Here is a 13,339-nt window from a genome sequence, read left to right on the forward strand (position 1 = left end):
CTTTGGTTTTGAATTCACTCTCCTGTATTTTTTTAATTTGCCTGGCTCCCCCCTCCCTCCTAGAGTGTAAGCTCCCTGAGGTCAAGGTCTCCAGCAGGCCACCTTTTTATCTTGGGCACCTAGCATGGTTCCAGCCCATGGAGGGATCCACTGAGGTGTGCCTTTCAGAGGGAACTTTCACCCCCAGTGAATGGCAGTGAATGGCAAAGGATTCAAGCATGTGCTACTAATGCGCTGCTAGCCTAGTTTCCAAGTTCTTGATCCTGATGCATCTGTCAAATTCAGCATTGTCAACAGTTCTTGACACTGCCAGATTATCTTATGACTGGCCTTCAGTTTCCCTCTTACTCCGGTACTACTTGATCAGGTTTGTTTAGGGTTCTCTCCAGTCATTCATTCATTCTGCTTCCCCCCACATACCAGCCCCTCCTCCAGGCACTGGGTGTGCAGAGGGCCCTGCCCTCGTGGAATTTACATTCTAATGGGGAGATGGGGACAATAAGTGAGTAAATCAATCAATAAGATGACATAGAAGAATGACAGTGTGGAGGCATGGACCCCACCTCTTGGTGGGGTGTGGAGAGGTCACAACACAGAAGAGCAAGTGGGAGGGAGACGGTTGTATCCATCTCTGGGAAAAATGATCCTCCACATTGTTTTTTGTTTTTCTAGTTTCCTGGTTCTGAAAATGTCCTTAAGTAGTCCTATAGAAGAAAAGCCCCGAGTACATAGGGTTTTCCCTCCTTGTTGGTGAGGTCAGATTACCGTTCAGGTTTTGTCAAACTAGTCAAGAGACCATGGAATTTTGAACTCAAGCTGGCTGTGGAGATGTGTCCCAGGCTGCAGGGAGTGCCCTGGGCTGGAATGGTGGACCTGGGAACACCCAGATGTTGCTGCAAGGGCAGCATCGTCGAGTCAGCAGTAGGCTTCGAGCTGGCCTCAGCTGGTAGTGGTAAAGGGCCCAGGGCTGCTGCATTGTGCATCTTCTGCATCTTGCAGTTTTGGAGGCCTCTGGTTTAAGTCTCTTCATCTGGCTTAGCTCTGGGCAGCCCAGTGCCCCGACTGCTGCCTGATGGAACCAATCAGGGTGTCATCATCCCTGGGCCCTTGCAGTGCAAGGCGGCCAGAGCTTGAAGACAGGATAATGAACCATCAGGTTCGGGATCCGTGGGTGGCGCAGCGGTTTGGCGCCTGCCTTTGGCCCAGGACGCGATCCTGGAGACCCGGGATCGAGTCCCACGTCAGGCTCCCGGTGCATGGAGCCTGCTTTTCCCTCTGCCTGTGTCTCTGCCCCCCCCCCTCGTATGACTATCATAAATAAATAAAAAATTAAAAAAAAAAAAGAACCATCAGGTTCACAAAGCTCCAGCGGATGTCTCAAAAACAAGTGGTTGCTTGATTCCTCCAGAAAACACTTGTGGTGCCAGAAAATGCAGAAACTAAACCCCTTAGGCCAGGGGTTGTCACTTCCAAGGGTATTCCCTCCTGTGGGAATAGTGAGCCTGTCTCCTTTGCCCTCCTTAACCCTCTGCCCTCCCTTGGCCTGACAGATGGAGACAAGTATTGGTGGTGCCCCTCGCTGCAGGAGGTCATGGAAGCATTTCACAGCCTGGGAGCCCACAGCCCTGCTGTGGGCCTGCAGGGCCTCTGCCAACACAATGGGAGGTGAGTACTTCCCTTTCCTCACCATCCTTTATCTTTTGTTTGACAGTTGTGCATCTCACTTCAAGCCCAACAACTTGTATACATTAGATATGCACAGGGTTTTCCATATCTATTATACTTCAGTCAAAATGTTAAAACAAAAAGCAAAAAACAAAAAAAGACCCAAAAAAGAGAGATGCATTCTTCTAAACATTTATTCATGCTAAAAAATATTAATTTATGGGTGCCTTGGTGGCTCAGTCGGTTAAGTGTCTGTCTTCAGCTCAGGTCATGATCTTGGGGCCCTGGGATCAAGTTCCTCATCAGGCTCTCTGCCCCACAGGGAGTCTGCTTTTCTTTCTCTCTCTCCCTCTAATCCTTCCACTTGTTCGTTCTCTCTCTCTCTCTCTCTCTCTCTCAAATAAATAAATCTTTTTTAAAAAAAGTATTAATTTAAAGTATTTCCTATTCTAGGGGGAGTGAGAGGGAAGAAAAAAATCATAAGGTATTTCCTATTGTAAAAAGGTCATACCAATGTAATGGGCCATTTGTTGTACAAAAGCATTATTGCTTGTAGTATGCATCCTTAGAGCCATAAACATTTTTAAGTTAGAAAAAAAGAAAGATTTCCTGTGATAATTACATAAAATTTATGTGCATTTCACGGGGATTAAAAAAAATTGCCAAACTCCAGCTCTAGCCCACATAGTGAAGCAGAGTCTGAGGGATTATAGAACAACTACATACAAGCACCCGTGGATATGAGTATCGCACCATAAATGGCTAATGTTCACATAAATGACCATGCTCCCAGCTTCAGGGGGATGGAAGAACCAAGCAGAGATGAGTCTTGCTGCTTTGGCTGACATCCGCTCCTGCCCCTTGGTGACTCAGAGCTCTCACTGCCGGCCTCTTTTAGGACCTGTCCCAATCTCTCTGGTCTACCTCCAAAGCTTCAGTTTTGGCCTATTACCTAATATCAGCTCATGGCCAGCAAGGCACAATTTCATATGTAATTTCCACAATGACCAGTCTTGTTTTGTGGGCACCCTCTTTGTGCACTAGGCTAGGCTGGATTAGGGGGGCTACTAATCTGCATACCCATTGTCCCTGCCCCCTAGGATCAGAGCCATACAATACATAAATGACTATTGTTGGGTGGACAGTGACTAGGTCTGGGTTGTAAAAGTATTACATGTTATAAACCTGTTCTACGAATTATATTCAAACTCTTCCTTGATGATTCTTTGGGAAGACATTCAGGGTGTTTAGGGCCCTGGACAGCATTAGGTGGTATCCGGTCCCCACCATCCTGGTGACAACTTTGGCCCCAGGAGGCACAAGGACCCTCTCCCTTGCCATGGCAGGCAGGTGGGTGTTCCTACACAGAGAAGGCCAAAGCTTTCTTAAGAACCTGTTCCACGACTCTGTTTAGTAATCGTCTGCCAAACCAAACCAGACCAAACCACACTCACTCTGCTATAAATACCCCACGCATGTGCCAGCCTGCCTCACTCCTGCCCTGCTGCCTTCCCGCCGAGTTCCATATCTGGTGTAATAAGCCACTTGCCTCTTCCCCAACACAGAGCTTCAATCACACCGCCTTCTAGAATGACTTGCGGAAAGGATTACACTTCGAAAAACAAATGCAGTTTGAAGATGGTTCTTGGGAGGCCTGTGGGGCTCAGGAGACCTATTTCTAACTGTTCTGATGAGCGCCTGGTGTCCACCTAGAAAGTGAGAGGTGCCCTGGCAGACAGAAGCAGATAACTACCCAGCTGACTCTGCACCCTGCACAGGGCCACTTTCTCCCCCACACTTCTTCCTTCCCCAGGATTTGAAGGCTTCCTGCCCCTAATGCTTCCAGGCAAATCCATCCTCTCTGGAGGCCACAGGGTGCAGGTGGGCATTAGAACTATGGCTGTTTAAATCTGCCACCCTCAAAATACTTGGAATCACAAACCCTAGCATACAGACTTCTAGCTTGACCAAGCAGTTAGCCCCGGGGTAAGAGGAAGGACTCAGAACTGGCCCAGAGGATCTGGCCGATGGCTTTAGGGGTGATTTTCTTGTGATGGCCCTGTAAGGACAGCTGGGACAACCTCCCTAGCCACTAGCCTGGGGAGATTTTTAGCTTTTTCTGCCTGAACACAGCTTCCTTTTGAAAAGCACAGACACATCTTGAAACCCCTCCAGTGGCCTTCCTGAGATGTGGGGCAGCAGAGATGCTCGAGTGGGTTACCTGGACTGCTGGCTGGCTGCTGCAGTTGGGTAAACTCTGGGAGTCATAGGTTTGAAAGAGAGCTCTTCTAGACTATTTAGGAAGCACTGTGAAGATTCTGACATCTCCTCCACCAAGGATATGGCTCCTTCATAGACACATGGGCCACTAGAGGAACATCAGGACAGGCTGTCTTCTCCCCACTGTCTTCCTTGTCCTGTTCCTGACCAGGGTTAAGTTCATCCCATGCCAGTTGGCTCCACGCCACCCACTGCGCTGTTAACTTCCAGGGATGCCCTGATCTGGGGCTCCCTGACAGAACAGATGCTCTGGGGGCTCCTCCAGGGCACCAACAGAGCTCTCCTATTGCCCAAGCCTGGAAATAAGGGGTTAGGATATCTCTGCACATGGCCCCACAACTGGACCATCTTTTTAGTATCTATGAGAAAGACAAGTCTTTTAGCATTTGTTCTTAATCTCAGATTTCCTTGAAACCCATCACCATCCTATCAAATGGTTCAAGATCCTGTGGCTAGATCATGTGCTGTCCACCTTGTTGCAAACACAGTAGCCCTCTGCCCAGTGATGAGGCTGGGGAGGGAAGAATCAGGAGGATCTGTGGGGCAAATGGGCAGAAGAGGGACCAGAGTGTGAAGACAGACCAGGAAGCAGAGCAAGAGGTTAAGGGGGGCTTGTGCCACACAGCTACTCAGACACTCTCCATCATGTGCCCCAGTCTCACCTGGGAAGGCAGGGGAGGTCCTTGGTCACCAACAGCTGGTCTAATAAGGCTGCTCCCAGGTTACAAAGCCCAGCTGAAAGTCCCAGTCAGATACACAGGACTGGTCACGAATCTGCTGTAGCCTAGTGCCAGAAACCTTCATCCACTTGGTTCTCTGATACAGCAGCCTGGCATAGAGGCCAGAAGGTAATAACTAAATGACAGTTAATCCATTGAAAGGGCATCCTATCCAGTGTAGGGGAGGCTGGTCACTGGCCATCTCGGGATGGTGTAATTCAACCCAGGTAAAATACACTTCTCTCTCCCTTCCCATTAGCTCAGCATTGATTCCCCTTCACTGCGTTGACCTGGGCTCATAGAGCCTGGACTGGTCCAGCCTGCATGGTGGAGCCCCAACCACTGGGTGCCTTGATGATGGCTCTCAGTTACAGAGGCAGTTGTGCTCACATGCCTCTCTTACCATCCTCCTGCTGAGAATGTCAGCATACTTTACAGACAGTAACTCTATTATTTACATCTCTTGGGGGAAACAAACCTAGAAACTGGGGTAGAGGTCAGTGACGTGCCCTTCTCAAGATTACTTATGAGTGTAGAACAGCGTTGTCATAATCCAAACACCAGCTCCTGGGTGCTGGCCACAGGCCAAGCCCTAACCCAGCCATCCAGGGGTCAGGGCTGAGGGGCAGAGTAGGACAGATGAAGCACTTTGTTCATGGAGTCCAGTGGTGGGACTGTCTCACTGTTAACCTGCCAGAGTCCAGGAGGAGAGCGAGATTGCTAGGCTGTGAATGCCTGTGCTCCTTGGCCTCTGGTTCAGAGCCTGGGGATGGAGGCCTGGGTATCAGCTGATGCCGCGTCACAGATGCAGTCGGTTCAGTCAAGTGGTTCCTCAGAACCTTGGAAAGGCAGGGAATAAAGGACCACACTATATTGCCTGCTGTTCCCAAGGAGAGGCAGTTCAGGGAAATGCTGGAGCATACACCATACACTGGGAGACTGTCTGCCCTCTTCACTTGGGAGGTTGGCATTGCTTCCCAAGGAGGAGAGGGCTCTTGTCATAGACACACTTCCCTCCCCAGCTCACGTTTTCCACACTCCTCCTACCTCTGGCAGCACCAGACTGTCTGAAAGCCCATTCCTCTTCAGCAGAGTCACAGTCAATTGTGTGCCTGCCCCCACCCTCTACGAAGTCAGAAAGCATTCCCACTCATGGCTTCCATAACACATGCATGCTCACAGGCTGGAGCATACCGGAATGCCCCTCCTATACTGACAAGGGGCTGGCAGGTGCCCAGATGTGCACATGCAGCCTTGCCCTTTTTCTGGTCCTTATAAATGTTGGACTCTGGAAGAATGGCCAAGCCCAGTCCTAATCCCTTGCCCCCCCCCAACTTTGATGTGTGGGGGCACCATTTCCCTGGGTGCCTAAAGATGGATTTCTCCTTCCCCTCTGAGATGCAGCACCAGCGCCCAGTAAAGAAGAGCAGAGACTTTTCCCTGGAGCCTGCAGGAACAGAGCTCTCCTCCTTCGTCAGTGGTCAGGCGACTACCCTGGAGGCTGATGTGGTCAGCAGTGTTGCTGTCATCAATGCCTTCATTGTGGAGAGCCCACTGTTATCAGGAACTCCAAACCAGTTAATAAGAGTGGAAAAGTGGACGAGACAGCACAGGAAGCCTTGTCATAAGCTCACCTCAACAGTATACAACAATCAACAATATGCATTTGTCCAGAGAGAAAGAGTCATTTAGTGAGACCGATCCTCTGTTTCTATCCAGGGAATGTGCCTAGAAAGTCTGTGCATCGGTGCAGCTCTGCTGTCCACTGGTGCCCCTCTCACTGTGAGCATCTGGCCACCCTGAGTCCAACTTTAGTCTTTAAAGAGCTGTTTGTTTGTTTGTTTTCATATGACCCTAAGCTCTAACTTCATCTCAACATCTCTGGGCTCAACCAGATCTGTTTCCACACTAGGGAAAAACTGGCCATGCTAGGCTTATTGGCAGACAGCATGTTAGTGTGAGACCTGTGGAGGGGTTCTCATTTTTACTCTGAATGTCCCCATATTACATGCTGACCTTGGAAACCAGCCCCCATGTGGGCTGCAATGTGGTGTACTTTTCAGTGCATGCAAAGAGTCACCATACCTGTATGGACAAAGAACTTTCTTGAGGAAGACTCTTTTGGGGCAGTGGAGTATGATTTTCTGGTCTTTGGGTTCCAGAAAAATCAAGCCAGAGGCCTGGCTGGAATGGGTTGGGATATGGCCCCCAGTGTTCCCCACTCCTGGTGTTCTTCCCCTTGTGTAGCTCTCACTCCCATGCTGAGTCTGGGTGGCCTGTGTGGACTGGAGAAATCAGGAGTGATGGGATGTCACTTCCAAGACCAGGTGATAAAGGCTGTGGCATCTGTCTCTGGCATCCCCCCCCCCCAGATGGCTTGCGTTGGTGGAAGCTGGCGTTGTGTTGTGTTGGTGGAAGCTGGTGTTGAGGATTCCCTGTGGAGAGCCCTGCATTGTAAGGACCTGCTGGTGGGCACATTGCTGGGAAGCAGTTGTTCTAGCCCATTCGGGCCTGACATGACAGCAGCCCCACTCCCAATATTTTGGAGGCAATGTTCTAAGAAACCGTGAGCCAGAACCACCCAGCTAAGCTGCTCCCGGATTCTCGACTCTCAGAAACTGCATGACATGATAATCGTTTTTAAGCCTCTGTATTTTTGAGTCATTTGTTATGTAGCAGTAGATGACCAGCACACACAGAGCATTAGCCCCTCCAGGCTGAAGGGATCATCCACAGGCTCTCTGCTTCTGAGCAGTGGCAGGCCTCCTCTCTGCTGCAGTCCTCCCCTTGCATCCACCTCCTCCCATTTCTTTCCCTTTGTTTTTGTCTTACCTTAGAGTGCTTAAAAACAACATTAGCCTGAGCTGGAGTGAGCAGCAGGACACCCCCCCAGCGATTGCCTTGGACATTAGCCTGAGCTACATCTGTAAGGTGAGTCAGACAGCAGTTTGATGCAGTAGGTACCATGAAGCACCCACAGTGTGCTCAGCACCACCGTGCAGGCACCATGCTGGCTGCTGGGACCAATGCTGCAGAAAGCGCATGGTCCCACGACTGGGCCTGCCACCTGAGTACCCTGTGCCGGGCGTGACTCTGGGTCTTGTGTTTGGTTTTCTCAGCTGCTGCCTAGCCCCTCCTGCCCTGCCTGGCCTCCTAGGAGGAGGCCATCCCTGCCCTAGCACTCTCTCCACTCTCCAGTTCCTGGCACTGTGTGCCCTCACCCAGCCAGTGGCCTACACTGATGGGGACCTCTTGGGCCTGATTGAGTTGCTGTGCCAAGCTGGCCTAGATGTGGAGCTCCGCCTGCTGCCCAAGACCGATCTTCAGCAGCTTCTGCTCCTGCTCCTTCAGAACATCCAGGAGTGGCCAGGGAAGGTAACCATGCCCCCTGACCCCCATCCCCTGCAGCCAAAGCCCAAGCCCTAGCCACCTCATGTGGCCTTGTCACTAGGGACTAAAGTTGCAACTAAGTTGTCACTAAATGGGAATAGCAGGCTTGGAGGTGAGCAGGATGCCAAGGAAACTTCCCTTTCACCCTGGCCTCCGTGACCCCCCCTTCTCCTTACTCTAAGTGGACTGGTGGAGAAGTCGGGGTGGAAGGCCGCCCTCCTGCAACCCACCTTGATGCCTGCTGTCCTCACAGCTCCAGCAGCTCTGCTGCACCCTGAGCAAGGTGTCAGGTCACCACCACAACCTACTGGCACTCGTGCAGTTCTTCTTGGACGTGACCTCTCGAAGCAGGTGGGTGCTCCTCCACCTCTGCCTCCTCCCTCTGACACTCATCCCTTCCCCTGGGACAGGGTGGACTGTGGGGATCCAGAATCCTCCCCTTGAGTCCCAACAAACCTCCCCCTCCTGCCCAATCTCTAAAACCCAGGAGAAAGAACTAAAAATACAACTCACTAATGAGTTCATTACTAAAGGAAAAAAGCCTAATTTTTTTAACATAGTCTTATTAGCAAAACAATTGCCTTATACAATTAGCTTCTGCCAGCATCGCAGCCCCCCACCCCTGTTCCCACCCCTCCTCACCCACCCCCACCCCCCCATCCCCACCCCCCACCTCCCGCCTGCTGCTCCCAGTCCTTGGTAGAGGGTTCCTTCTTGTCCTTCAGACCTCCGCAGCATTATGTCCCCTCATCACTCCTCCCCTGTCCCCGCTCCCAAACTCTCAACATTCTGCTTTATTTTCTGCACAGCATGGCTTTCTGCCAGAAATTTTCTTACTGTTTGTTCCTTATTTATGGTGCCTGTTCTCCACGTTACTTCCCGTATGGAGTCATGGCCATATCCTCCGGCATCTAGAACAGCGCCTGACACACTGTCAGCACTCTGTAAATTCTTTTCGAATGAATGAACAAGGTGAACAAACAGCCCACTGGGAGATGAGACCCTTGCTCTGGACCTGGCCCCACCCAGTCTCTCCTCTCCTCCTTCCTTCCCCCACTGTAGGCCACAGCCATAGGGAAGTCCTTGTCCTCTCTGGAGTGGATCACTCCTTATCTCTCCTCCCATCTGGAATGAGGGCCCTCCCCACCCTTCCAACCATGCCTGTTCTGGGGCCTTTCAAGTAACCCTCCACTGGGGCCATTCCCCTGCAACTTCCTCCCCAGGGGCAGCTTCTGGAAGCCGGCTAGGCATTCCATTCAGACCCATATCCCCAGGGCCCTGTTGGGTGCAATCATCCTGAGCTCAGCTTCAGTCCTGAGATGGAGAGTTCAGTCCCTTTCTGTGAATCTGGTTGAAAGAGAGGAGGCCTCTCCACAGTCCTTAAAGGGAACTTGTTGCTCTATACTTGAAAGAACTGGGCTTCTAGAAGCTCTGAGAACTTTAAGCATGACACCAGAGTAGTACCTTGGTGGGCACCATCTACATTAAGCCCAGATGCATGGGACTTCTTTCCAAATGATCTAAAGAAGCTGACCTCTGTCTCCAGGCTCCCTGCTCAACCCCAAACAGCTAGCCCACTGTGTTGCAGAGTCAGAAATTGTCATCTTAGAGGTCTCTCCCACCCCAGCCCATCATGCCTATTCATCCTAAATCCTGTCCATTCTGATTTCCAAATCCCAAATTCTTGTTTGTGATTGCCTGTCCATGTCAGTTCCGTAAAAACAGGTACCTGTCTGGGTCTCAGCCACCTCTGTCCCACCTGCTCCTGCTTTCATGTCATGTCTCTCACCTGGATGGACGCTGACAGTGGCAATCTGTCCCCTCCTCCCTCAAAGTCTGTCCATTCTGTGGATACATGGGATTATTGTATCTCTGCCTTAACTGGAATAGCCAAGTCCAAATGCTTCCAGGGCAGTGGTGTCCAGCCCGTTTCCTATTTGCTCCCAATAGGCCACATTATTTGTACTTGTTTTTCTTTCTTTCTTTGTTTCTTTTTTTTAAGTACCCTCCTTGCCTAATGGGCTTAAATTTAACCCACAACCCTGAAGTTAAAAGTTGCATACTCTACCAACTGAGCCAACAAGGCGCCCGTTTTTCTCATTCATGTGTACACATACATGCACACACACATATATGTATATACATACACATGTATGTGTACTTTTACGTACATACATGTGTATGGTGAACATTCTTTTTCTTAGCTGTATAGTGTCCCCTAGTCTACACACAGCTCCCTAATCTGGATAGTCATGCAGGGCACCAGCTTTGTACATCTGTGCAAATGTTTCTAGAGGATAAACTCTTTGAAGTAAGACTGCAGTCCTAAGGTATATACATATGAAATTTGGCTTCCAAAAAAACTGTATCAATTAATAATACCATCAGTGGACATGAAAATGTCTGTTTCTCTGCTAGTATTCTGTTTTGTTTTGAAGTTTTAGTCAATTTGCTGAGAAATGTCATCCTTTCGTTCTGATTTTTATTCCTCTGATTGCCAGCGAAATTGAGAATCCTTTCATGTTTATTGGCCTTTTTTTGTTTCTCTTTTTGTAAACTATATCTTGATGCCTCTTGCCCACTTTTCTGTGGAGCAATTAATCTTATTACTTTAGTAATAATTGCTTATATATGTTTCAGCACTCTATTTTCTTCTTCTAAGTCTATACATCATTTTTTTTTGTTACATCACACTTTTTAAACTTTTGTGCATGATACCTTTTGGCAAACTAAGGTTTTGGGTTTTTTATAATTTTATTTTAGAATAGATTTAGCTTGACAGAAAAGTTATATGAATGATATAGAAAGCTGATTCTAATTGAATCTATCATTTTTTCATTATTATTATTTATGATAGTCACAGAGAGAGAGAGAGGCAGAGACATAGGCAGAAGGAGAAGCAGGCTCCATGCACCGGGAGCCCGACGTGGGATTCGATCCCGGGTCTCCAGGATCGCACCCTGGGCCAAAGGCAGGCGCCAAACCGCTGCGCCACCCAGGGATCCCATAATTGAATCTATCTTGAAAAGAAAAGCCTTCCCTACCCGAGATCATAAAAATATTAACTTTGTTATTATTGGTTCTTAATCCTATCTGGAATCTGTTTTTCAAAGATAAGAGGTAGGGATCTAATTTGATTTTTTCCACCTCTGAAGAGCCAATGAGGCCAACACCAACCAACTTTCTTTTTTGTCTTCATAATACACCTTTCCCAGCCGATTTGAGACTACCTTCATCATATCCTAAATTTATGATGTTGTTCATCTGTTAACTGAATCAAATTGATTTCAGGGATCTGTGTCATTTATGGGGATGTCTTTGTAGCTCCAGGGCCTTTGCTAAGTGTTCCTTCAATGCCAGGAGTGAATATAATAGGACAGCCTCACCTCACTTTCAAACAGACACATCAACTACGGTGATTAATTCCTGCCACAAGCTTTGCTAAGAAAGAAGGATGGGGGGGGGGGGCACCTGGGTGGCTCAGTGGTTGAGCATCTGCCTTCAGCTCAGGGTGTGATCCCAGGAGCCTGCTTTTCCCTCTGCCTGTGTCTCTGCCGCTCTGTCTCTCTCATGAATAAATAAAGAAAATCGAAAGAAGGAAGGAAGGAAGGAAGGAAGGAAGGAAGGAAGGAAGGAAGGAAGGAAGGAAGGAAAGAAAGAAAGAAAGAAAGAAAGAAAGAAAGAAAGAAAGAAAGAAAGAAAGAAGAAAGAGAGAAGGAAGAAGGAAGAAGGAAGGAAGGAAGGAAGGAAGGAAGGAAGAGAAGAAAGAAAGAAAGAAAGAAAGAAAGAAAGAAAGAAAGAAAGAAGAAAAGAAAGAAGAAAGAAAGAGAAAGAAAGAAAGAAAGAAAGAAGAAGAAAGAAGAAAGAAAGAAAGAAGAAAGAAAGAAAGAGAAGAAGAAGGGGAGGGAGGGGGAAGGGAAGGGGAGGGAAGGAAGGAAGGAAGGAAGGAAGGAAGGAAGGAAGGAAGGAAGGAAGGGTATTATCTATTTATTTATATTAGATAAAGCATTCAAATAGAACAAAATTCAAAAGGCACCCAGGAGCACCTATTGAAAATGTACTCCTACGTAGCCACCTAGGCTGCCTCCATGTCTCATCTATGCTTCCCTGCATGTTCTCTCCGCCCGGCTTTTCACTTCCAGGTATGTTTTGGCAGTCATTCCAAATTGGATCAGAAAGAGCTTCTAATTCTTCTTTACAGCTTCACTGTATTCACTGTGGTCTTTAGCTAGCCACCCCCCCCACCCCCCGCCCCACTGCCTGCTCCCTGTGGTAGCAACGTTGGAGGAGCTTGCTGGCAACCTTGTTAGGCCCTCGTGGTGGCTGCCCCACTGGGCTCAGTGCCCAGACTGACCCCAGGAAGGAGGGTGTATTGTACATTCTGTCACATTCTTAGTCTACTGACTGGTTAAGCACAAAGTGAGAACTTCCACCAAGATTTGTGTGATGTGCACGTGTGCGTGGGCACACACACACACACCCTGCTCCCAACCTTGTTGACCAAGACTTCAGGGATGCACTGTAAATTTAAGGCATAGTTGAGCTCAACTATGAGAAATGAAAGTAAATACTAGAGCAAACCATTTGAAATAGGGCCAATAGGAAGACTTTCCCTTGGAAGAGAGTCTGTTTTGGGAATCGACCCCTCTGGGGTAACTTCAGGGGCCTGTGGGAAGGGGACTTGCCCTTCAGGCTTCTGTGCAGGGTCTCCAGCAAGTGTTGTGAGTAAGTCTCCGCAACCACTCCGAGGAACCCTTTTAGTGGGAGGGCAGAGGCTCAGGGCTGCTTTTACTCTGCTGCAGGCTGATGTTTGCAGGCCCCAGGCCCCACCTCCTTCACCACCCGCGAATGTTTATTAAATGTCCCTCGTATGCTGTTCAACTGTGGCATCCAGAGTAGAGGAGAAGATGAAACCGGCTTGAGCAGGCTGCGAGATCAGCCAGGTTCTGACCAGCAAAGAGGCAGCTGGCTGCTCACGTACAAGTGCAGGAGCCCTGGGAGAAAGTGGCCTTCAGAGTCTTCAGGTCTTTGTACACTGGGGATAAGAGCCACGACACATGCGGGCGCCCCATAGCTTTCCCCACGTTCCTTACCCAAGCCGCTGGGGTGAGGCTGCTCCCTCCCCTCAGGGAGGGGCCAGGGCCTGCACCTTCCTCGTAGGGTGTCCTGTCCCCACCCTTGCATCACCTCCACCCCACCCCCGCCTTGGTACAGGCCCTAGACCAGTTCATTCTCCCCCAGCCTGTCTATCCTTGACTCCTTGCTCCACCATAACTCCCTCCCCG

At 49.3% G+C, this 13,339-nt stretch overlaps 1 protein-coding gene across 2 annotated transcripts in view; it reads left to right on the top strand.

The window, feature by feature from the left end:
• The first annotated feature begins 1,358 nt into the window (after positions 1 to 1,358).
• FAM178B (family with sequence similarity 178 member B) overlaps positions 1,359 to 13,339 on the top strand; it is a 45,052-nt gene continuing 33,071 nt past the window's right edge. Inside the window, exons 1-4 of one of the 2 annotated variants that reach the window (XM_055328749.1) lie at positions 1,359 to 1,665; positions 7,502 to 7,595; positions 7,863 to 8,039; positions 8,308 to 8,405. In XM_055328749.1, coding sequence (XP_055184724.1) covers positions 1,592 to 1,665; positions 7,502 to 7,595; positions 7,863 to 8,039; positions 8,308 to 8,405 — 443 coding nt within the window. In that variant the 5' untranslated portion in view covers positions 1,359 to 1,591. Of the gene's footprint in view, positions 1,666 to 7,501; positions 7,596 to 7,862; positions 8,040 to 8,307; positions 8,406 to 13,339 lie in introns of those variants that run through there. The other variant, XM_055328751.1, reaches the window with a different exon arrangement.

This window comes from Nyctereutes procyonoides, unplaced genomic scaffold (genome assembly GCF_905146905.1).
Source record: "Nyctereutes procyonoides isolate TBG_1078 unplaced genomic scaffold, NYPRO_anot_genome, whole genome shotgun sequence".
Classification (NCBI taxonomy): Eukaryota; Metazoa; Chordata; class Mammalia; order Carnivora; family Canidae; genus Nyctereutes; species Nyctereutes procyonoides.